The sequence below is a fragment of the Neoarius graeffei genome, chromosome 28 (assembly GCF_027579695.1).
Source record: "Neoarius graeffei isolate fNeoGra1 chromosome 28, fNeoGra1.pri, whole genome shotgun sequence".
Classification (NCBI taxonomy): domain Eukaryota; kingdom Metazoa; phylum Chordata; class Actinopteri; order Siluriformes; family Ariidae; genus Neoarius; species Neoarius graeffei.
The window spans coordinates 44,937,632-44,962,804 of NC_083596.1; the positions used below are offsets into that span (position 1 = coordinate 44,937,632).

Here is a 25,173-nt window from a genome sequence, read left to right on the forward strand (position 1 = left end):
TGGTGGGGTTTCAAAATAATAAATACATGCATGTATTTTTGTGATAAATACACATTATGCTGAGCGTATTTGCCACATTAATAAATGCAAAGTACTTTGTGTCTGCTGCATCTTTCAGTTCTTTTAAATCAAGGCTAAATGCTTTCTTCTTTGCCACTGCCTTTTATTAAATCAAATTTGAGGCTTTTGATTATTTCCTTGCTCCACACTGTAACTTTTATCTTTTATTTTATCTGTCTTATTGTATTTTAGCTTATTTTCTATTCTCTTACTATTTTTAATTGTACTTGAATGTCCATTTATGTGTTTCTTCCTCCGTCCATTCACCCCAACACACTTTTTTTTTCAGTATGACCGCAATGCATGATGGGATATATTGCTTGGTTAATGACCATTGGTTGTACACTACTTTGCATGATGCATTGTGGAATACTTTGAGTGCAGTATATACTGTAGGGTGTAATAATTCAAACTATACATTTGGGCAGCACTACAAAATGGTGGGCTCACTATATAGTGAGTAGTGGGTGATTTCGGACACAGGGTGTGTCTTCAATGGTTCAGAAGCAGTTAAAACTGGTTCAAACCACTACGTGGTGGTTTTACGCATGCGAGCATACCAGTAGTATCGAGTGCTTTAGTTTTATGACAGTTTTATTGATACAATTACAATAAACAGTTGGGTTGTGTGTCCGTGCTCTCTCCTGCTTGCAGCATCAGTCCTTTACAAAGGTTACATTTTGTTGATTGAAATAAGTGTCTCATTGATACATTTGTGAACAAAGAAAGAACTTAAAGAATGTTATCTTCTTTTCTTGAATATACAGAATTGATAAACATTGGTTTATGAATGAACTGTATATGTTTTTCATACTGTAGATGCACACAATGACAATGACATCAAGCCTCATTTTAAATATATAATTGAGCCAAGTGAATATTTGATTTTCACTTCCTTATTAATATGATGCTTTCCATGTGGACGTTTCCAGGTACTCTGAAAACCATTCTTTAAGTTGAGTTAGCACGTTGTACTTTTGAAGCATTTTGCTCTGCTCATCTGGCAATGAAAGCCATACAGTTTGCTGGTTTTCTGGCAAAATAACCTTCATAAATTGTCTATTTTCTTCCAGACCTGCAACATTGTCATACATTTTCTTTATACGTTCCCCAATATTTCTTTTCAACTCATTTTTCTTTTTCAGCTTGCAAATCATTTCTCTGTACTCCAGATTACTTTTGTCTAAGGTTTTTAGGTCTTCTTGATATTCCTGAATATGCTTCTTGAAGGTGTTGAGGCTTTTCTGCATTTCATGTCGCTCTTTCCTGATTGTTGCGTCTTTCTCCTTTCTTTCGCTTTCCATATGTCTCATCATCTCACAAATCTCACTTGTATTTTTGTGCTGTTCCACAATCTTCTCTATCTTCTCCAGCAGCTCTGAGACCTGAGAACCATCTCCCCTCTCCTTAATGTTAAGACAGTGAGACCTGTTTCTGCATTTCCGTACAAACTTCCGAAATGCCCGGTTTCCTGTTTGGATAAATTCCTCAATGTTCTGCTTCTGAAGTTCATCAGTAACAGTGAAGAGGGTCATGATGTTTCCCCAAAATCTCTTCCCAAAAATCTTTTCCATCTTCAACAGTGTCTCTTCGACTTCCAGTTCTATACGAACTTCCGAATGCTTTACAGGTATGACCAGGAGAAAGACGAGGGGTGCTGAAGCAGATAGATGGGCACAGTGTTCCACATCCTGTTTCAGCTCCTCCAGAGAGAGTTCAGGAGAGAACCAGTCAGGAGTGTCCACCACAATCACCCTTCTCCCAGCCACCTCCCCCTGTGTGCTCTCACTTTGCTGGGTGGATGGAGGTGCAGCAGCCTGGTTCCTCTCCTCTCTGCCCAGGATGATGTTCAGTGCTGCAGTCTTTCCAGATCCAGTCCTCCCCAACAACACCAGCCTCAGTTCAGTTGCAAGAATTAACTCAGAAAAATCTACAACAAAGGAAGAAATGTCATTTCTATTTTTGTTATCAATTCTGACTTTCAGTCAGAGGGGAATGTTCACTGGAGATTGGACTTAAGAAAAAAATACCCCGATATCTGCATTTAAACAAACGACAAACAAATTTGAATTTCATTGTCATATTCGTATCAAAACTGAAAGTGAACGTTAGTTGCTTCGATGGACATTTCCCCAAAGGCTGTGCTGTCCACTGAAAACAGTTCACATTAAAATGTATAAACAGTGTTGTATTGCACTGAGATGAATATTTGATATTGTGATTCATTAAGAAATTGAAATTCAGCTTGAGTGATGAATAATATAGATTATAACTGTTTCCATGAGTAAACATTTAATTTGCCACATTTTAATGAAATTTTAGCAGAGGATGAGCTTTCCATGTAGTCTTAAAAATATCACCTGTGGATCCCTCATGTGTGTGTAGCAATAAAACACCTTCCAGTAAAGTCTGACCACTTACCTGCATTCAGAAGTGATTTTATTTTATTTTCAACTTCTTCTTTTTCAAACATTTCCAGTTGTGTAATCTCCCAGTCAAGTTTTTCTGTAGGTAAAAAAGGCATGCACATTTTGAAAACTTAAATCCAGCTTATGGATTGAGATTTAATAAGTTTTCATGAAACGCCTAAACTGTACAATACTGAATGCATCTTGTAAGGTATAGAATTTAGTGCTCTATAACCATGACTTCTAAGGCTGTATTATTCTGTCATTATAGACATGAGTGTTTTTATAATATCAACAATCTCGTGTCCATATAATATATTTTTTTAAATACCCCACTCGTCCCTCCTTTGGGTGGTCTTTTCCCCTCAAGCTCAGTTGATAACATCACTGACTTAGTGCACTCTGGTGCAGGAAGTCATGGGTTCACACCCCGGTTGAGGCAACTCCAGTGAGGGCCTGTATGCAAGGCCCTTAATGCTATCTGCCTACCTCATCAATGATAAACAAAAAACAAGAGTCATACTGGCTTGGACGTCGCCCGGTCTAGCAAGATTCACGTCAAGTGTTGAGGAACCAGGGCAACCTGATGAGAAATGGGCTACTGGAGCAAGATCAAGACACTCATATTCAAGAGCTGAGGACAATGGACTGTTGGAATGCTACTACACAAGTAACCCCAGTGAGAGGGATTACATGTGAAGGATGTGGGGACCAATGGATGCTTTGATACCCAACACCTACAGTAACACTGAAACAACTAGTAAGTCAATATTCCAATATCTGCAAGCAGCAACTGCTATCACAACTACAGATTGATGAGATGCATCAAATGCTATGATGAGATGCATGATAAATGCTATGGCAAGAAGGAGCCAGAACACCAGGCCGGGAGGGGTCATCAAGTCAAGTCAAGTTTATTTGTATAGTGCTTTTAACAATAGACATTGTCGCAAAGCAGCTTTACAGAAAATTAAAGGCTTTAAACATGAGCTAATTTTATCCATAATTTATCCCCAATGAGCAAGTCTGTGGTGATGATGGCAAGGAAAAACTCCCTCAAACAACACAAGGAAGAAACTTTGAGAGGAACCAGACTCAAAAGGGAATCCATCCTCATTTGGGTGATAATAGATAGCATGATTATAAATAACTCACTTCTATAACTGTGTCCTATGGAGTCACAAAGTACAACTGTGAAAACAGGAAAATCATTATAGTTTTAACATTAAGTCTGTTTTGTTGAAGTTATAAACTGTTCATTGATGGAAACTTGAGTGCAAAACTGTTCATGGTAACCACAGTCCTAAAGTTAGCAAATCAACTGTAGTCTTCAGACATAAATGTATTCCTGTAAGTGTCCAGAGCCATCATCCAAGTGCGACTTTTGACTGTCCATATGGGGTCGTCCTCCACAGGAGCAATGTGATGAGACTCCAGCCAGATGTAGGGCAGGTCCGAGGAGCAGAAGAGGTCAGCATCTTACTGGTGTCTCAGGATCAACATGTAACTCGGGGGGGTGGGGGGGGAAGGTTCATCATCATCGCCACACTCCGAGATTGAGACTGAGAACCCCCCAGCAACAAACCCTTGCAAGCAAGAGCTTAATAGACAAGCAGCTGACCTGAAGTTGAAGATAGTAACAAAGCTGAACACCTGGAACCACTGTGCCTGACTACCCAGACTGAGTGAGGTACCTCCTAAAAGTCTCCTGGAAGATGTAAATGCAGCAGTATGAATGATCCCTACTATGACCATCACTGAGACCAGCAAGCTGATATACATCACAGCAATAGTGATCCTGGAAATGCTTGGCTATAACTGGACACTAACCATAAGGTGCAATATCCACCATGGAAGAGAAGGTTGGAGGCTAAGATCAAGGTGACCAGGAGAGAAGTTAGTCAGCTATCAGAACTCCAGAAAGGTGTGACAAGGAAAGGGGTACCTAAGAAATATAACAAGTTGTCCATACCTGAGGCTCTAGAGACTGTCAAACAAATACTCACAGCCCTGGGTACTCATCTAAGGAGATACACAAGTGAAGCTGAAGCCAGGAGAATAAATCGGATGTTCTCCACTCAACCATCAAATGTGTACTCCCAGTGGCAGGGTTCCAGATCCACCAAGGCTGGAGACTGAACAATATTGGAAAAGGATATGGGAGAAGGAAAAAAAATCACATAATGACAGTGTTCAGTGGCTAATAGACCTGAGAGCCAACCACAGCAATCTCCCTGAAAAGACCCAGTAACCATCACCATGGCAGACATCCAAGTAAGAATCTTGAAAATGAGGAACTGGACAGCACCAGACCCAGATATAGCTCAAGCCTACTGGCTAAAGAAGCTAATCTCATGATATGAGCACTTGGCAGCATGGATGAACCAGCTGTTAGTGGATGGGACTCACCCAGAAGGGCTGACTGAGGGTCAGACAGTCCTGATCCTGAAGGACCCACAGAAGGGAGCAGGCCCATCCAACTACCACCCGATAACCTGCTTCTGCACAACATGGAAGCTGCTGTCAGGCATCATAGTGGATAAGATGAATAAGCACATGACTCAATACATGAGCGAGGCCCAGAAAGGAATTGGTAGGAACACCAGAGGAGCAAAACATCATCTACTGGTAGGCAGTGCAGTAGCTCGAGACTGCAGAACCAGACATACCAATCTGTGCACCACCTGGATTGACTGCAAGAAAGCCTATTACTCGATGCCCCACACATGGATCCTGGAATGCTTGAAACTGTACAACATCAACAGGACTCTCAGAACCTTCATCAAGAACTCAGTGAGGCTGTGGAAAACAACCCTAGAGGCCAACTTCAAGCAAATAACACAGGTCACCATCAAGTGCATCATACACCAAGGAGATGCCCTGTCCCTGCTGCTGTTCTGCATAGGACTGAACCACCTCAGCCCAATCATCACCAAAGAGTGGCTATAGATACAGACTATGAAATGGAGCAACCATCAGCCACCTCCTCTATATGGATGACGTCTCGTTTTGACATGGCATACAACTTGATATTGATTCACTGATCCACACCACCAGGATCTACAGCAACAACATTGGAATGTCATTCGGACTAGATAAGTGTGCCCAGATGGTAACGAGGAGAGGGAAGGCAGTCAGAACTGAGGGGGTGGTGCTACCAGCCAGCATAATAGGAGATGTGGAAGACAACTACAAGTACCTTGGAATCCCACAGGCAAATGGCAACCATAAAGAGGCTGCTAGGAAAGCAGCAACAGCCAAATACCTACAGAGGGTAAGGCAAGTCCTGAGAAGTCAGCTGAATGGGAAGAACAAGGTCCAGACCATCAAAACCTATGCCCTGCCAGTCATCAAATACCCTGCTGGCATAATACGCTGGCTGTAGGAGGAGATAGAGGCCATCAACATCAGGACAAGAAAACTCCTGACAATGCACAGAGGGTTTCACCCCAAGCCTAGCACCCTGAGGCTGTACACTAAGAGGAATGAAGGAGGCCAAGGAGTAGTGAGTATCAGAGCCATTATGCAGGATGAAACAACAAATATCTACAAGTACAGGGAAGATGGCCCCAAATGATGAAGTTCTTAGTGAATACCTGAGACAGTAGAAACCCAAGAAGGAAGTGCAAGAGGAACCATTATGGAAAGACAAACCACTGCACGGGATATACCACCAGCAGATAGAAGAAGTGGCTGATATTGAAAAATCCTACCAGTGGCTGGATAAAGCTGGACTGAAAGACAGCACAGAGGCAATAATCATAGCTGCACAGAAACAGGCCCTACGCACAAGATCGATAGAGGCCCAGGTCTACCACATGAGGTAGAACCCCAGGTGCAGACTGTGCAAAGATGCCCCTGAGACAATCCAGCATATAACAGTAGGGTGTAAGATGCTAGCAGGAAGAGCATACATGGAACACCATAACCAAGTGGTTGGCATAGTGTACAGAAACATCTGTGCCAAGTATGGACCGGAAGTCCCAAGGTCAAAGTGGACACACCTCTGAAGGTGGTGGAGAATGACACCAAGCTAAGATCCTGTGGGACTTCCAGATACAGATGGACAAACTGGTAATGGCTAACCAACCGGACATAGTAGTGGTGGACAAATGGGAGAACAAGGATTGGGGTGATACATGTGACAATAACATCGGGAAAAATACACTTGAGAAGCTCAAGAAGTATTAAGGGCTGAAAGAAGTGCTAGAAAAGATGTGGAAGATGAAGACAACAGTGGTCCCTGTGGTGATAGGAGCTCTCAGTGCAATGACCCCCAAACTGGGAGAGTGGCTCCAACAGATCCTCTCGGATGTTTTTCTCAGTGGATCTGTTGGAGCCACTCTCCCAGTGGCTCCAACAGTACCTTGACGACATCATTATTTATAGTAATGACTGGCCGCGGCACCTACAACACCTGAGGGCTGTCCTTAGGTCGCTGAGGTGGGCGGGTCTCACAGCCAACCCGAAGAAGTGTGCGATTGGGCAGGTGGAAGTACGGTATCTGGGCTTCCACTTGGGCAATGGGCAGGTGTGTCCCCAAATTAATAAGACAGCAGCAATTGTGGCCTGCCCAAGGCCCAAGACCAAAAAGAGGGTGAGACAGTTCCTGGGGCTGGCTGGCTACTATCGTAGGTTTATACCTAATTATTCGGACGTCACCAGCCCGCTGACTGATCTGACTAAAAAGTGGGCACCAGATCCGGTCCAGTGGACGGAGCAATACCAGCAGGCTTTCTCTGAGGTGAAGGCTGCACTGTGCAGGGGGCCACTGTTACACTCCCCTCACTTTTCTCTCCCCTTTACGTTGCAGACAGACACGTCGGACAGAGGGCTGGGGGCCGTTCTGTCCCAGGAGGTGGAGGGGGAGGACCGCCCCATCCTGTATATAAGCAGGAAGCTGTCAGTGCATGAGGGGCGCTATAGCACCATCGAAAAGGAGTGCCTGGCGATCAAGTGGGTGGTCCTCGCCCTCCGCTACTACCTCCTGGGGTGCTCTTTCACCCTCTGTTCAGACCACCTGCCCCTCCAGTGGCTCCACCGCATGAAGGATGCCAATGCACGGATCACCCGTTGGTATCTGGCACTCCAGCCCTTTAATTTCAAGGTGGTCCACAGGCCGGGGGCGCAGATGGTCGTGGCGGACTTCCTCTCCCGTCAAGGGGGGGGGGAGTCAGCTGCAGGCCGGACGGCTGCCCGGTCTGAGTCGGACGGTGGGGGTATGTGGCAGCGGGGCGTGGTCAAGCGTCGGTCTGTGACCGGAGGGCGGAGTCAGGGAAGGTAAGTGGCAGAATCACTGCACCTGATGTTGGTTAATCTGTGTTTGTGTGTCTTCCCCAGTGACCGCGCCCTATATGAAGAGAGAGAGAGCAGAGGAAGGAAGCTCTCTCCCCAACCAGACGACTGGTGTGTGCGTGTGCGCGCGTGCGTGCATGACTAGAGAGTAGAACGTCTGAAAAGACTAAAAATAAAGAGTTTGTGCAAACTCTGCCGTCTTTCTGTGCTCCACCCATGCAAACTGTTACAATATTATATGGACACAAGTGTTTTACTGGGAGATACACCACTCATATTTTCCAGACAAGCTACATCCAGGACATGGAGAACCATAACTGCGACATAAATCTCTATATGTCACTTGTGAGGAAATTTTTTTTGTTTGTGAATGTGTCTATATAATAAAAAGAACATCACACATTGGCTTGAAGATATGAAGTTTATCTTCTTGTACTAAAAAACTTGCATTTTTCATGTGAAATACATCACGCCTCTGAGTGACATATTTTCCGATATTTCAGTCTGATGACGTCACTCCCAGTGTGTTCCCACTGACTAGATGTGCATTGTCAAAATGAGAAACCAGTTCAAAATAAAAATTCTTTTTTAAAAAACTTGTGTAATTTTTTGTGGATATGTCCAGTAATATAAAAAACAATTTGATGGTTTAGGAAGTTTATCTTCTCAGGTTGAAAATATTTTCACTTGTTCACATCACTCTCTCATGAATATGTTCACCACTTGAAGATAAACTTCATAAACCATGTACTAACACACACATACAGTATACATACATACATACATACATACATACATACATACATACATACACATTATATATATATATATATATATATATATATATATATATATATATATATATATATATATATATATACACACACACACACACACACACACACACACACACACACATATATATCTCATCTCATTATCTCTAGCTGCTTTATCCTTCTACAGGGTCGCAAGCAAGCTGGAGCCTATCTCAGCTGACTATGGGCGAAAGGCGGGGTATACCCTGGACAAGTCGCCAGGTCATCACAGGGCCGACACATAGACACAGACAACCATTCACACTCACATTCACACCTACGGTCAATTTAGAGTCACCAGTTAACCTAACCTGCATGTCTTTGGACTGTGGGGGAAGCCGGAGCACCCGGAGGAAACGCACGCGGACATGGGGAGAACATGCAAACTCCGCACAGAAAGGCCCTCACCGGCCACGTGGCTCAAACCCGGACCTTATATATATATATATATATATATATATATATATATATATACACACACAGGAGGTGTGGACAGCACACCTAACCACGCCTCCTTATAATATATTCATTCAAACCCTACCCGTTTTTACAACGACACTGTCTAAGCCACATAATCCCCTGTTACCAACTGTCACAAAAATACCAAGAATATACAACATTGTAGACTTATGCCTTATTGGTGAATATGTACTATGGTCATGAAAGTAGATCACCTGTAGTGCTTATTCAGTGTTTATGCTCTAAATAATGCTAGCTAAACTGTTGTATATTGCTTTGTTTAATTTTTACAGTTGTTTTACATCAGAGTTCAAACACTTACCAGAAGCACTTTTATATTCAGGTGTCTTCTGATTGGCCTGACGTTCACATGGGTCATATAGCTGTTGACACAATGGTTATTTTTAATGAATGTTCTATAATGCATCATATATCTAATAGGAGATTTAATAAAACACATTTTGTTAAATACGGTCTACTACATGGCCAAAAATATGCAGACAACTGAACACACCCATACGGTATATGGTTCTTCAACAAATTGTTGTTGGAAGCACACAATTGCAGAGATTACTTGTTCTGTTTGTTCTTGTCTGTTCCAGCATGACAATGCCCCTGTGCACAAAGCAATCTCCATGAAGACATGATTTGTCAAGATTGGAGTGCCTGACCTCACTAATGCTCTTGTAGCTGAATGAGCACAAATCCCCCACTCCAAAATCTAGTGGAAAGCCTTCCCAGAAGAGTAGAGGTTATTATAACAGAAAGGGTGACTAAATCTGGAATGGGGTAATGGCTTCCAAAAAAATAAAAAATAAAAGAAATTAATTAATTAAAACCAGCACATATGTACTCAGAGATAAAAATATAAAATCTCACTGAAACAAATGATTTTGCCTCAAAGGAATCTAGTAAATGAGTATAGTGGACCACGTATATTGATTGCTAATTGACTGAGTTCACTGATCTACATTTCTTTTCTGGAGAAAAAAAAAGACCAATAAACAACTGTCAACACAGATCCAGAGAGAGGAGGACAGGAAACAGAGTAATAAAAATGTGACCATGTTTTGTTACTGTAAGTAACCTGTGTGTTTTCATACTCACCTGGGAGGAATGTCCTTGTTCATGACTATCATTTCTGTGAAACAATCCTAAAAAGTAAAATGAGGTCGATTAACTGTTTTCCATTCATAATAATAACCTTAATGATTGAAAAAATTATTTTAGATATATTACAGACATTTAGCAGACACTCTTATCCAGAGTGAAGTCCAAGAAGTTCAAAATTTCTGCACGTCTTTGAAGTGAGAGGAAACCCACACAGAAAACATGCAAAATCCACACATAAAGGCCCCTGTCAGTTGTGAAGCTTGAACCTGGAACCTTCTAGCTGCGAGGCAACAGTGCAAACCACTGCACTACTTTGCTGCCATGTGCTATATTATATCACAAAGCACTACTCGTTTGCCTATTGTCACTCAAAATCTTGTCCTGGATTTGGAGAAAATTGTGAAGACATGGTCCATTTTTCATGCATAATTTGTTACATGCTAATAGCAGTCACTGCAAGACTTGTCCAGTGTTAATTACCTTGCGTTTTGGATCTTTATGCAACATTAAATCTGTTCAAGAAGTCAGCAATGTTCACTTGCCGCTTTGACATATTGGCTGTCATGAGCTAAACATGTGCGGTTGTTTTCGTTTTCTGTAGAATTTTACCCACACAACAAAACTTCAATACTTTTATTATGGGACCACTGTGGAAGTTTATACATTTCTGGTGCTATCCTAGGTGGTGTAGTGGTTAGCACTGTTGCCTCACAGCAAGAAGGATCTGGGTTTGAGCCCAGTGGCTTACGGGGGCCTTTCCGTGTGGAGTTTGCCTGTTCTCCCCGTGTCTGCATGGGTTTCCTCTGGGGGCTCCAGTTTCCCCCAAAGACATGTAGGTTAGGCTAATTGGTGGCTCTAAATTGACTGTAGGTGTGAATGGTTGTTTGTCTCTACAGTATGTGTTAGCCCTGTGAGGATTTGGTGACCTGTCCAGGTTGTACCCTGCCTCTCAACCATAGTCAGCTGGCATAGGCTCCAGCTTGCCTGCACAGGATGAGCGGTTGTGGATGGTGTTATCCTGTTGTCACTTTTGACTTGTACATCATTAATGACAATAAAGATCTCAATCAAACCAAGCATGTAAGGTTTTTTTTCTGTCAACAAATATGGAACTCGAAAGATTTCACTTTGATGAAGTGTAAATCTCATTTGGCGAGATAACGCATGCACAGTACTGACACAGATATGAGCAAACCGTGGTTGCTATCAGAGCACAAATACAATTCTTGCTGTGTAAAAAAGATAGCTTTTCTTAGTGAATAAAAACAAACAAAGCATGTCACATAAAATACAAAGATTTTTTTTAAACAACAACAACAACAAAAAATGTACACTGTAAAAAAAATCCGTTGTTTTTATGGAAAAATACTGGCAGCTGTGGTTGCCAGAATAATCCTGTTAAAAATACAGTGAAATGTAAACAACATTACAGAATAACTTGTACATTTCACTGGGATTCCATGTACAATTAATGATAACTAAATGTAAATTTTACACGTATTCAATGTACAATAATCAATACATAACTGTTAATTTTACAGATATTCATTGTACAATAAACAATGATTCAAAATGGTTACAAGCAATGATCTACTAGACAGATATTTTTGGGGGGCTTTTTTCACCTTTATTGGATAGGACAGTGTAGAGAGAGGAAATGAGCTGGAGAGAGATCGGGAAATGACCTTGGGTCGGAATCGAACCCGGGTCCCTGGATTCATGGTATGGCGACTTAGTCGACTAAGCCACGATGGTGGCCATTTTTTAATTTTTTTAACAGGGTAATAATGTAATTTTATCTATCACATTCTGTTTTAGTATTACAGTTTGTCTGTGTTTAAACTACAACAATTTGTAAATTCTACAAAAAAATATGATCAATTCAACATATTCTTACTGTTAAATTAACAGTGGCATTTGGTTAGGAGTTTTACAGTATATTGATGTAAATTACACACTGCTTCATTGTTTTTGTATTTACAGTTTTTTTATGTCATGATTTTACATAAATTCACTTAATTCTACGGACATTTTTTACAGTGTAGTCAGTGATGGAGCATTTCTAGGTGGTAAAATCGCTGGCTGCCAGCAGTTACTGACAGTATACTGACTCAGCCATAAAATTAAAACCACTGACAGGTAAAATGGATAAAATTGATTAAGTTGTTACAGTGGCACCTGTCAATAGGTGGGATATATATTTAAAAAAATCCTTGTATTTTATGTGACATGCTTTGTTTGTTTTTATTCACTAAGAAAAGCTATCTTTTTTTACACAGCAAGAGAAGAGTCCGTTCTTTAAGTTGATATGTTGGAAGCAGGAAAAATGGGCAAGTGTAAGGATCTGAGCGACTTTGACCAGGGCCAAATTGTGATGGCTAGATGGCTGGGTCTGAGCATTTCCAAAATGGCACATCTTGTGTTGTGTTCCCAGTATGCAGTGGTTAGTACCTACAAAAAGTGGTCCAAGGAAAGACAACAGTAAACTGGCTACAGGGTCATGGGTGTCGAAAGCTCAGTGATTCGCATGGGCCACAAAGGCTGGCCCATATGGTCCAATCCCACAGAAGAGCTACTGTAGCACAAACTGCTAAAAATGTTAATGCTGACACCTTTCTGTTTTAGCCAGCATTAACTTTTTCACCAGTTTGTGCTACAGTAGCTCTTCTGTGGGATTGGATTAGTGTTTATACTCTAAATAATGTTAGCTGAGTTGTTGTATGTATATTACTTACATAGTTTAAGTGTTACAGTTTTTATGTCAGAGTTTATCCACTTACCAGAAAAACTTTCATATCCCGATGTCTTCTGCTTGACCTGACTTAAAAATGGGATGCGTAACTGTTGACATAATAGTTATTTTAATGACTGTTCGATAGTAATAGACCATGCATCTAATAGAAGTTTTAAATTAAATACATTCCGTTTCAATAAATATCCTACATGGCCAAAAATATGCAGACATCTGACCATGCCCATATGTGGGTCTTCGCCAAACTGCTGCTAGAAGCACACAGTTGTATAAATTATTTGTCTGTTCCAGCATGACAATGCCTCTGTGTACAAAGCAATCTCCATGAAGACATGGTTTGCCAAGATTGGAGTGGAAGACCTCAAGTGGCCTGCACAGCTCTGACCTCAACCTCACTAAACACCTTTGGGATGAACTGGAACACTGACTGCACCCCAGGCCTCCTCACCCAACATCAGTGTCTGACCTCACTAATACTCTTGTAGATGAATGAGCACAAATCCTCCACTCCAAAATCTAGTGGAAAGCCTTCCTATATGATTGAAGGTTTATTACTTGTCAACACAGATTCAGAGAGAGGAGGACAGGAGATAGAGTAATAAAATGTGACCACGTTTTCTTCTTGTACATAACCTGTGTGTTTTCATACTCACCTGGGAGGAATGTCCTTGCTCATGACTACTGTCTCTGATGCGCCATCCTAAAAAGCAAAATCAAGTCGATTAACTGTTTTCAATTCATAATAATAACCCTAATTTTTAAAACAAAATTATATATGATAAAAGTAGAAATATCTACAAAGAACTGAAACAAAACCCTGGATTTGCTGGAGTCAGTCCACACCACGGGCGATTGCTCTAAGACAACGAGGGAGGCTCAGCCTCCTCTAAAAATGACGAACATCGTGTAGGATGAATTGCGCTAGGCTTATGTTATAGCCGACCTTATAACATTGCTATTTCAGATCCAGAATCATAGAAATATATGTGCTCAACCCAACTACAGTACAGTGCGAAATCATTCCGTTATAACTTTCCCCAGTTCGCCTAATGTGTGCGTGAGTTTTTCCCCCTCGTGACAGCGCGATGCAGCCCAGCCTCAGTGGACTTCAATGGCATTTGGGAGCTATGCGCTTTCAATATCAAAATGCAAGACAATTATTGGAAAAATACTGCGAAAACGCCCGCCCACGGAGTCCCACGGACTCCCAGCCTCAGTGGACTTCAATGGCATTTGGGAGCTATGCGCTTTTCAATATCAAAATGCAAGACAGTTATTGGACAAATACGGCGAAAACGCACGCCCCACGGACTCCCAGCCTCACAGTGGGAGGGACATGGCAGTTTCCGCGAGGAGACTGGTGATTGGTGAAAGCGGCCGGATATTTTCTTTGATTGACAGCTCGTTTCAAATATAGACAGGCAGCAGTGAATTTCAGTTCAGTCCCATGCGGATTCGCAAGTGCTGTGGTGTATTGTAAGAGATCAGCTTACATTTCGATTTCATTCATTACATATGGTTTCTACCAGCTTTTTTAGCTTGTATATATTTTCATTGTAAATAAAGTGTAAATATAGTGTTGTCAAGTTTGCTATCTTAGTTCCAGAAATTTCATTTATTTGAGTGACTGAACTTGAACTTGAGGGGGCTAGTCAGCTAACAAGAAAGCTGCGCACGGATGCCAAGCATTGCTGATTTAATTTTGGCGAAGCCATTTGCCAGTCTTCCTTTCGAGGAATAAATTAAAATTAAAGAGCAGGGTAGACCAACGCCTCAAATTGACTTGGTGAAAAAGGTAGGGAATAATACTCGTTCCTTTCAGCTCTCCTGGTACAAGAAAGTGAATTGGCTAACAGCAAGTGACCCACATCAACAACAGTAAAAAGGCTACTTTAGTAATATGTCATGGATGGACCAAAAATATAGAATCTATTTAAAATGTTTATGCTGAGTATATTATATTGGAATATATATTTTTCTGGATATGAATTAAACACAGCTACAATTTGGAAAACATTTTTAAACAAAAACACAGCTGAGAACATTTCACACTACAGACCTGGATTAAAAGTGAAGGGTTATCAAAATTGTCAATAAAACATTTCTCAGTCAAAATAAGTAAAATATAGGGAAAGTGTCATTGAATGAAATGTGTGGCACCCAGCTCTATGTTTGGCTCCCCAAGGTCAGTGCTTGTGCCTATTCCAGAACACTCTGCTGTTACTGCTGAGGTTCCTGACAAAGAGCTGCTTTCAATAATGATCAATTTTTAAACAACATGCCACAATTTTAAAATATAAAATGTTAAAATATACCCCCCCAACACCACCATCATGTATACTGGACAGTAGGCTAATGGGCCAAAAGAACTTGTTATTTCACAGTTTGTGACCCTGCCAACAATCAGCCAGATCAGAGGCAAGAGTATGGGCAAAACTGATGTGTTTTTTCTTTTTTCTTTTAAAATCTGGAAATATCGTAACCGACCAGCCTCCCCTGTTTGAAAGACTACCAGCCGCCACTGGTCCACACCTACCAACTTAAGACAATTCAGCACATTCATGGTCTTTTGCTAAATTCAGGTTCATGTTATTATTACAGCTTGCTGTATACTTACCAACCACGTTCTGGGTGAATTCACTTTTAGGTTTCCTCAGTTTCTTCTTCCTTTTAACCACAGTGTGTTCAGTTGTAACAGTGATTGCATCACTTTCGACTGTGTAGTCAAGTTTCCCGACTGCTCCATATTTTATTTCATAAGCAGTGCCTTGCTGAAGATCTGTCAGTGTAACTTTATCATCTTGATGGACAGTGCAAGATTTCCAGTTTGTTTCTTCTTTCGTTTTGTACAATACTTTCCTTTCCAGTGTAGCAGAACATGAGGGGCTCAACTTTACTGTTATGCTGTTATCTGTGACACCTTCAGTGTTTGGATATGTTGGCTTTGATGGAGGAACAAAACAGATCGGTTCATTACATCCATTTTCATACACGAGAATGCAAGAACTTGGATACTTTGACGTTGGAGGCACACTTTGAACAATAAATTTGGTGGATTGACTCTTATTTGAGGTGATCAAGTTCTTAAAAGTTCTCAAATGATTCTTCATACATATGAAATCATCAGAGGTTGACATTTTTTCCTGAAAATCTACATCAAGTGGATTTTCACTTATCCTTTTCATCTTTGAGGGGTTCAGGTAGATGCCTTGTTTGGTCATGAGGCAATCTGGGTGCTGAAGACAGGTAAAAGCATAAGAAACCAAATTCTCCACATTCAGGTCCAGTAGATATTTGTCTCTGTCTTCATCCACTTTTGCTCCAAGTTCATGGAGCTGTGTTAGCAGTGCTTTTACTTGGTTGGATTTTTTTTCCTTCACTGTTATCCACTGCTGAAGATCCCTGCTATTAAAAGGAGATTTCTCATGGGCTTCTAGAAGTTCATGCACAGCACTTATATCTGATTGACCACCACGGATTTCTGGCAGGAGGAACCCTAGTTTTGTCATGAAATCTCGCTTGTACTCGAAGCAGAATTTATGAAAATACTGAACCTGGCTGTGAAATGTGCTGAATGATTTTGCCACTGTGTCTTGCAACAAGTCACCACATTTCATCTCTGTGACATTCAAATCCTCTATTACTGACTCCATAGCTCGAATGAGATCTCTAGTGATCATTTTTTGAAGTTTGGCTGCTCTTGAGTCCAGCTTGACCAGAGGATAAAGCCACACCTTCACTGGAACTGCATGTTCTCCATTCTGTCCAAGCATATTTGGAAGATCAGTGTAAACCTTTACAGCTTCTTCAAAAGTTGTTGGATTAGAGGGCAACATGAAATCGCCATAAAATGTACAATTCAGTTTTTTCACTGCATCTTTCTCTTTGTCATTCAGGTTTAGTGCTACCTGTGAACCTGCAGAAGAAAGCATCTTCAGTTTATCAACAGCAATATTTACTTCTCCCTTGATGTTGTTTTTGTGCTCAGATAAATTCACCTCTCTATCAAAGACAAAGTAGGCATCCGCTCCGTATAGCACTGCTGTAACCACATGTGTTGCAACATCATGATTAAATACATCATGGTGATCCATTCTTCCTTGTGCTAGGTGGTTCATAGTCAGATGCTCAAACTTGGTGTTTGTTCTGTAGTGCAGCGTCAACCTCTCTTGTATAAATGACCTTTTATTGTCATTGAAATATCGGGCTGCACCATTTACTGTGACAAGATCTCCCAAAAGACTCAGTTTCAGTTCACTATTAACTTTTAGGTGTTTTGCCTTTTCTTGAATTGTGTCTAAAGTTGTAACTGTGAACTCTGTATTAATATGAGGACGAACAACTGTATTGTCCTGCAGCTGCTCTCGATCCCAAAGCGTGATTCCTGCCAATGATAACAAATAATAATAGTTTAGTTCATTGAAACAAATATGTTTCTGGGGCAGAAAAATCCAAAGTGAAAAAGTACGTAATTAAAATGGAAAAAGTTAGTGTTTAAGTAGCTAGTTAACTAGCATCTAGAGTTAGAAGTGTTGCTCACTTGTTACGACAAGCAATTACAACAGAAGCCTGCTGACTTCAAAGCTAATCACAGCTCAGGTGCTCAAATCATCAATTACTTACTGTTATTTTTAGATATACGGTAATGTAGCACAGATGACATCTCATCTCATCTCATTATCTCTAGCCGCTTTATCCTGTTCTACAGGGTCGCAGGCAAGCTGGAGCCTATCCCAGCTGACTACGGGCGAAAGGCGGGGTACACCCTGGACAAGTCGCCAGGTCATCACAGGGCTGACACATAGACACAGACAACCATTCACACTCACATTCACACCTACGGTCAATTTAGAGTCACCAGTTAACCTAACCTGCATGTCTTTGGACTGTGGGGGAAACCGGAGCACCCGGAGGAAACCCACGCGGACACGGGGAGAACATGCAAACTCCACACAGAAAGGCCCTCGCCGGCCACGGGGCTCGAACCCAGGACCTTCTTGCTGTGAGGCGACAGCGCTAACCACTACACCACCGTGCCGCCCACAGATGACATTGAAGAAATAATTATCACAATGATGTAGTTGTGGTTAGAAGTTTACATACACTCATCATGAATGTCATGACAATATTGGACTTTCAATGATTTATTTCAACTGTTCTTTTTCTGGGGCAGAATGATTGTACAACATACTTCTTTAACAGAAAAAAAGAAGAATTTTGTGCACGTTTTAATTTATTTTTGGTCTTCTGAATTCAACACAGGGTCAAAATTATACGCACACCCACTTAGATTATGAATTCAGTGGTGCTGAATGTTTCAAAGGCTTCTTAACTTCCGGTTCGTGGTCATGAATGGCTACAGCTGGTGGCTTGTCTGTGCCAACAGTAAAAGTTTTCTTTGTTGTTGGTGGCGCTTTTTTTTTTTGACAACACTCACTGGATTGACCAACACACAGTATAATGGGAGACTATAAGGAGCTCAGGATAGATCTGAGAATTTGATGGCTGCAACACACTCAAAAAAAGTTGGGACAGAAGCATGATTACCATTGTACTACATCACCTTTCCTTTTAATAACACTTTTTAATCATATGGAAAATTGAGGATACTAATTACCTCGCCCGGGACAGAGTAAGTGGGGCGAAGGATTGTAATCAGTGTGGTTTGTTTGTTTGTGTCTGACTGTTAACAATCTAGTGTCTAGATGGTTGCAGCGATTGACTTAAAATTTTCAGGGAAGGTGGGCAATGGTCCGTAGATTACCTGATTAAATTTTGGGGGTAATCGGGTCAAGGTCAAGGTCACTGGAAAGGTCAACCTTTCAGTCAAAATAACATTTTCCATTATAATTCAAAAACGATTGCTGATAGACAGATGTTTACTATTATGAGCATATAGGAACTGTGGCCTTTCATTTGGCACCATGATCTTTGACCTTGAGTGACCTTGAAAGATCAAACTGAAGGTCATGGATTTTCAGAGGGCTGTAACTTGAAAATGGTTGATAGTAGACAGATATTTACCATTATCAACTTATAGGAAGTCCCATATGGGCTTTCATTTAGCACCATGAACTTTGACCTTGAGTGACCTTGAAAGGTCAAACAGAAGGTTATAGGTTTTCAAAGGGCTATAACTTTAAAATGGTTCATGATAGCCAGATGTTTACCATTATCAACATAAGAAGTCCCATATGGGCTTTCAGTTGCCACCTTGACCTTTGACCTTGAATGACTTTGGAATGTCAAATTCAAGGTCATGGACTTTCATAGGACTATAATCTGACAGCTGATGATTGAGAAATATTACCATTATCAACATATAGGTATAAAATAAGTACTACCGGGTGAGGTTTGTTTTGCCTGGCAACACTTGTTTTTGCAGTTTTGCAATTGGAATTTTTGTCCATTCTTGCTTGATACAACACTTTAGCTGCTCAACAGTCTGTGGTCGCCATTGTCTGATTCTCCTCTTCATGATGTGCCATACATTCTCAATAGGAGACAGATCTGGACTGGCAGCAGCCCAGTCAAGCACACATACTCTGTGTCTACAAAGTCACACTGTTGTAGCCCATGCAAAATGAGGTCTTGCACTGTCCTGCTCAAATAAGCATAGACTTCCCAGGAAGCGATGGTGCCTTGATGAATATGTCTCTCTAAATTCCCAATATATGCCTCCACATTAATGGTAACTTCACGCACATGCAACCCACCCATGCCATGGGCACTGATGCCCCATTACCATCACAGATGCTGGCTTTTGCACCTTTCTCTGATAACAAACTGAATGGTTGTGTTCACCTTTGGCACGGAGAACTTGACGTCTGGTTTTCCCTGAAAACAAGCTGAAATGTGGACTCATCTGTCCACAGCACATTTCCACTGTCTTTCGGTGCATCTGAGATGAGTTCAGGCCCAGAGAAATTGGTGGTGTTTATGCATAGCATTGATGAATGGCTTCCTCCTTGCATAATACAGTTTCAGGTTGCATTTCTGGATGCAGGGGCGGACTGTGTTAAGTGACAATGGTTTTCTGAAGTACTTCTGAGCACATGTGGTTATATTTATCACATTAACATGACGGTTTCTCAGGGTTAGAAACCTGCCGCATGAGGGCTTGAAGGTCAAACACATTCAATAGTGGTTTTGGACCTCACCCTTTACACACTGAAATGTCTCTAAATTCTTTACTGTTCAGAATAAAGCATTAAATCATTAAAAAAATCAATCAATTTCCTAAATCTTTTCACAATATTATGTACTGTAGATTTTGAAAGACCTAAAATCTTGTGTTGAGAAATGTTCTTTTTGAATTGACTAACAATTCCCTCATGAATTTTGGCACACAAAGGAGTGAGCCACGACCCATCCACGATCCCAGAAACGATACCCAAAATGTCGATCATTGGTTTTGATTTGTACAAAGTCTCAGAAAAAAATATACACAGATCTGAAGTCAACCCAGATATTGACAGATTTAATATTCACACACATTGACATATATTTAATCCAAAATCCAACTCTGTACACCAGTGAGCAACTAAGTGCTTTAAAGAGTAGAGAAGTACTTTGTTACTGGATGGATGAGATAAAGTAAGCTGTAGCATATTAAATATAAAGAAAAAGAAATTATAATCTCAGGTCAGGTAAGTAAACAGCTGGATCACTTTATCAGACTTTATAAATAGAACCAACAGAAACAAAAGTTTTTAGTTGATTCTGCTCAGTATTTCCAGAATCTTTTGGTAAAAAAATATGGTGGCATGATCATACAGTAGCATTATATGAAACAGACCAGTATTCAATAAAACAGAGTTGAATCACAATGAGTTACAAATTGTTTTACCTGGTACGATTGCATCTTTTCTGCAGTCATACAGCATTCCCAGTTGAAATGGTCTCCCCAGAGCTGCTATTTCTATTGTATCTTCTCCCACAGTAGTCATGTTGTAGGTGCTGACTTTGACATTCAACACCAAATCAACCCTAAAAATGACACATTTGTAAGAAATGGGGTTGTGAAATAAGATAATGCAAAAACCAGTAGGTGTGTGTGTTCATCCTGATAAACCCTATGCAGGGATTGGGTTGTATGTTTATGCCAAGTTAAACTGAGATTGTAGAAAATACGTCTTTCCAGAAGTGTCTGATTGGTACGCACTCCCAAAACATGTGCATTGTTGTTCCAAGTGCCTGATCTATGCAGTGTGTGCAGTTAGAGTTTTAGACTAGTTTCATTTTAAATCATTTTAAAGGGGTATTTATTTGATGTTTGAGTTGATGTACAAGATATTTTGGAGAAAATACTTAATTTTCCCATACAGTTTCCAATAATGGTTCTAGACCAGTTCTGTTCCGGGATCCTTCCCCACATCCTTTCTATTGCAAGTCCTTTAGACTTCTGGTGAAATAGAGAATTATAATTGCATGTGGCAGTCCCACTGGAGCCCCATATTGGTCTGACCCATTTCTCCATGGGGTGCTTTAGCACCCATTGACTCCAGAATACCCTATATGCTGTCATTGCAGATCTCAGCCAGAGATAAAGGACGTAGGAGGCACCTGACAGATCTCATCTCATCTCATCATCTCTAGCCACTTTATCCTGTTCTACAGGGTCGCAGGCAAGCTGGGGCCTATCCCAGCTGACTACGGGCGAAAGGCGGGGTACACCTTGGACAAGTCGCCAGGTCAGCACAGGGCTGACACATAGACACAGACAACCATTCACACTCACATTCACACCTACGGTCAATTTAGAGTCACCAGTTAACCTAGCCTGCATGTCTTTGGACTGTGGGGGAAACCGGAGCACCCGAAGGAAACCCACGTGGACACGGGGAGGACATGCAAACTCCGCACAGAAAGGCCCTCGCCGGCCACGGGGCTCAAACCCGGACCTTCTTGCTGTGAGGTGACAGCGCTAACCACTACACCACCGTGTCGCCACCTGACAGATCATATAATTGAAATACGCACAGTGCACTACCAAACTGAAAGTGCATTTATCCATAATGGAGAAGTTTAGTGAAATACGCTCATTACACGCAGTATTTTTTTATTCCCCCCTCCCAAAACATCAAGAGAGTTAACTTCCATGAGATATCGGTAGCTGGATGTTTCTTTGTCTTATGCCTGTATAGGGTAAGTCATCTAATCTGTGTGGTTTTACATATAGAACTTGTGAATCATAGTGTCTCCACAGCTACAGTCATCTAATTTGGAAACCATAAAGGTAAAAATTCAAATTTGGAACTGCAAGGCCTCCTGTAAGCTTACAGTAAGAACAGCAAATTAATACAAGGCAAGATATTCATTTTAATGGCTGAGATTTTGAAAATTAACAAATCACTTGAGTCATTTCACTGCTGACATTTGAGTTTTCCTTTCAAACGTGTCCCCATCCTGTTTTAACCAGGCCCACAGACTGTTCAATTTCCAGCCTTGCAACTGGAACACACCAAGATCAAGACACTCATACCCATTCAGGTAAAACCGGAAAACTGTGTGTGTTGCCAGTTTGATGCATCCCGTAATTTTATTTTATATTTGCTTTCTGTATTTGTTGCGCATTGTTGGACACCATAGGAAACAGCCATTAAGCAAGATTGTCAAACAGGGTGATAAAGCAGAGGGAAATAATCCCTCATTAAGACTGTCATAAAGGCCTGCTTGGATTTACAGTAAGTTTAAGCAAGCACAATCACTACAAACTACAGTACAAACAATCACTGAACTTCCTCAACACAGTCAAGGTGTCACTGGACCTGTTCAGCTGGTTCCAACTCACATGGTGTCAATTTTGCCTGACAGTAAAGTTAGAAAATAACTGAAATAAAAATGTCTCCATGTAGTTTTGGCCAAAGATATCAATAGATTTATGGTTTTTTTTAGCAAGAAAAAAAACTTTTCTGTCAAACAACAATTTGGAACAAGTGTGGTTTTTTTTTAGACTGTCACACCCACCCACAGACCTACACTATCATGGTATATGAGATCAAATAAAATATTAAACATTATTACACGGGTCATTTGAATACTCAGTTCTGATTAGTCAGTTCATTTAGCATTCAGGTTTGTTATTTCTTTATAACAGATGGATGTTAAGTAGAACAAACTGTTACTATGGATCTTATCAGAAGCAACAGAATAATTTAATATGAATAAAACTTTTTTAAATCAATATTTTGTGTTGAATGATTGATTTTCTTTAAGTAGCCATGTAATACTGGTGTAATAATGTGCACCATCACCACCATCACCACAGAAACACGTCATACTTACAGTGACTCTTGCGTAAAACTGTGCAGGAATCGGCTTATATGAATCTTTTGTACTCATTGAGTCTCAGCTACTGTACGTCATTTGCTCTCCTTTAACCCTCTCACTGCCAGACATCATCTCATCTCATCTCATTATCTCTAGCCACTTTATCCTGTTCTACAGGGTCGCAGGCAAGCTGGAGCCTATCCCAGCTGACTACGGGCGAAAGGCGGGGTACACCCTGGACAAGTCGCCAGGTCATCACAGGGCTGACACATAGACACAGACAACCATTCACACTCACATTCACACCTACGGTCAATTTAGAGTCACCAGTTAACCTAACCTGCATGTCTTTGGACTGTGGGGGAAACCGGAGCACCCAGAGGAAACCCACACAGACACGGGGAGAACATGCAAACTCCGCACAGAAAGGCCCTCGCTGGCCACGGGGCTCGAACCCAGACCTTCTTGCTGTGAGGCGGCAGCGCTAACCACTACACCACCATGCCGCCCTGCCAGACATCAAGACGTCTTTAAATGTTCTGCCCTGTACATGGGCGTATACCGCCACCTACTGTCTACAGTGGATACTGCAGCTTCAGTAAGTTCTTCAGTTCATCTTCATTTCTGTGGAATGGAAACGCAGAAGCTCTTTTTTTATTTTGTTGTACCTCAGAAATACACCGCTGTAGGTTGTAAAGCAATGTTTTACTGACATTTTACATTGTAATCACAAAAATGACAAGTTTTGTTTATGTAAACACTTTATTTGGAGTTAGCTAAACTGAGATTAGCCTGTGTCTGAGCTCAGCTGCTGGAAAGCCAATAGAAACAAACCACAACATACTGATGTATGGGTTTATAATAAGCTTTATTTTTGTATCACATTTCAGTTTTACTGTAAAGTTAAAAAAGAGGAAAAGAAAACAGCTTACCTACAAGAAATTTTTACATGGCAATACATATTGGTTGAATAATGATACCCAACATTACAAACACCTTTTAACCCTCAAAAAAGCAGGTGCCATGTGGGAACCACAAAATGTTGTACAAGACATTTTCACTTTGACCCTCATTAATGACACTTGTTTTTGCAAAACACACCATGAGTCGAACGTTCATCTTAGAAATCATTCAAATAATTTATGGCTTTATGGAAGAAAATCTACACTAATTTGTAGTTTATCCTTGCTGTCACGTGCAACGTTGAACTTAACTGAAATCACTGAATTAAAGACCATTTGTAATGCACCGTTTCTGTAAAGCCTGTAAAATAATGAATCAACTCAAATAAAACAGTTGAAAGCATCATTTCACCCCTAATATACACTCACTGAACACATTATTAGGAAAACTGTACTAATACTGGGTAGAGCCTCCGTTCACTCTCAGAACGGCCTCAATTCTTTGTGGCATGGATCCCACAAGATGTTGGAAACATTTCTTTGAGATCTTGATTGACATGATTGCATCATGCAATTTATGCACATTGTTGGATGAATTGAAGCTGTTGGCGCCAATTTCTGACCCTTCAGAAATCGAGATTCATCAGACCAGGCTATGTTTTTTTTTTCCAGTCTTCAGCTGTCCATTTTTGGTGAGCCTGTGACCACTGCAGCCTCAGCTTTCTGTTCACAGCTGATAGAAGTGGAACCCGATGTGGGCTTCTGATGTTATCACCCATATAATGTAAGATTTGATCGTCCCAAGGCACGATGGGAGCACCAGATGGCAGTTGGTGCCACAATATGAAGGGCTAAGGTTTATAACTAGATACAAAACATACAGGCTCAGTATGTGGCAGCAGGGGTGTGGTCGAGTGCCAGTTTGTGAATGGAGGGTGAGGCCAGGGAAGGTGAGTGGCAAAGTGATCAAACCTGTGTCTTATTAATGATGGCTGTGTGTATCTTGCAGTGACAGCTGAGGGTTTATACGGTGGGAGGACACAGAGAGGAAGAGAGCTTCCTCCTCATAAATTATATATATTTTAATTAATATGATG

General features: G+C 41.0%; 1 protein-coding gene across 2 annotated transcripts; it reads right to left on the minus strand.

Annotated features, from left to right (window-relative positions):
- Positions 1–636: 636 nt before the first annotated feature.
- Positions 637–23,254, minus strand: LOC132876051 (verrucotoxin subunit beta-like). 2 transcript variants are annotated; one of them, XM_060913284.1, is made up of 9 exons: positions 23,190–23,254; positions 20,752–20,891; positions 15,520–17,286; positions 13,556–13,602; positions 12,931–12,991; positions 10,145–10,191; positions 9,360–9,420; positions 2,482–2,565; positions 637–1,990 (listed from the first exon to the last, which is right to left on the minus strand). In XM_060913284.1, the coding sequence occupies exons 2-9, from the start codon at positions 20,849–20,851 to the stop codon at positions 960–962; spliced, it is 3,198 nt and encodes a 1,065-aa protein (XP_060769267.1). In that variant the 5' UTR covers positions 20,852–20,891; positions 23,190–23,254; the 3' UTR covers positions 637–959. The 2 variants fall into 2 exon arrangements, with proteins under 2 accessions (XP_060769267.1, XP_060769268.1); XM_060913285.1 differs by lacking the exon at positions 15,520–17,286.
- Positions 23,255–25,173: the final 1,919 nt, after the last annotated feature.

Excerpts from the sequence above, each read along its gene's own strand:
- LOC132876051 (XM_060913284.1), bottom strand. The coding sequence starts at position 20,851 with ATGACTACTGTGGGAGAAGATACAATAGAAATAGCAGCTCTGGGGAGA. Across the intron at positions 17,287-20,751 it reads AAAAGATGCAATCGTACCAG|GAATCACGCTTTGGGATCGA; the intron begins GTAAAACAATTT and ends TATCATTGGCAG. Across the intron at positions 10,192-12,930 it reads GGGATATGAAAGTTTTTCTG|GATTGTTTCACAGAAATGAT; the intron begins GTAAGTGGATAA and ends TTTACTTTTTAG.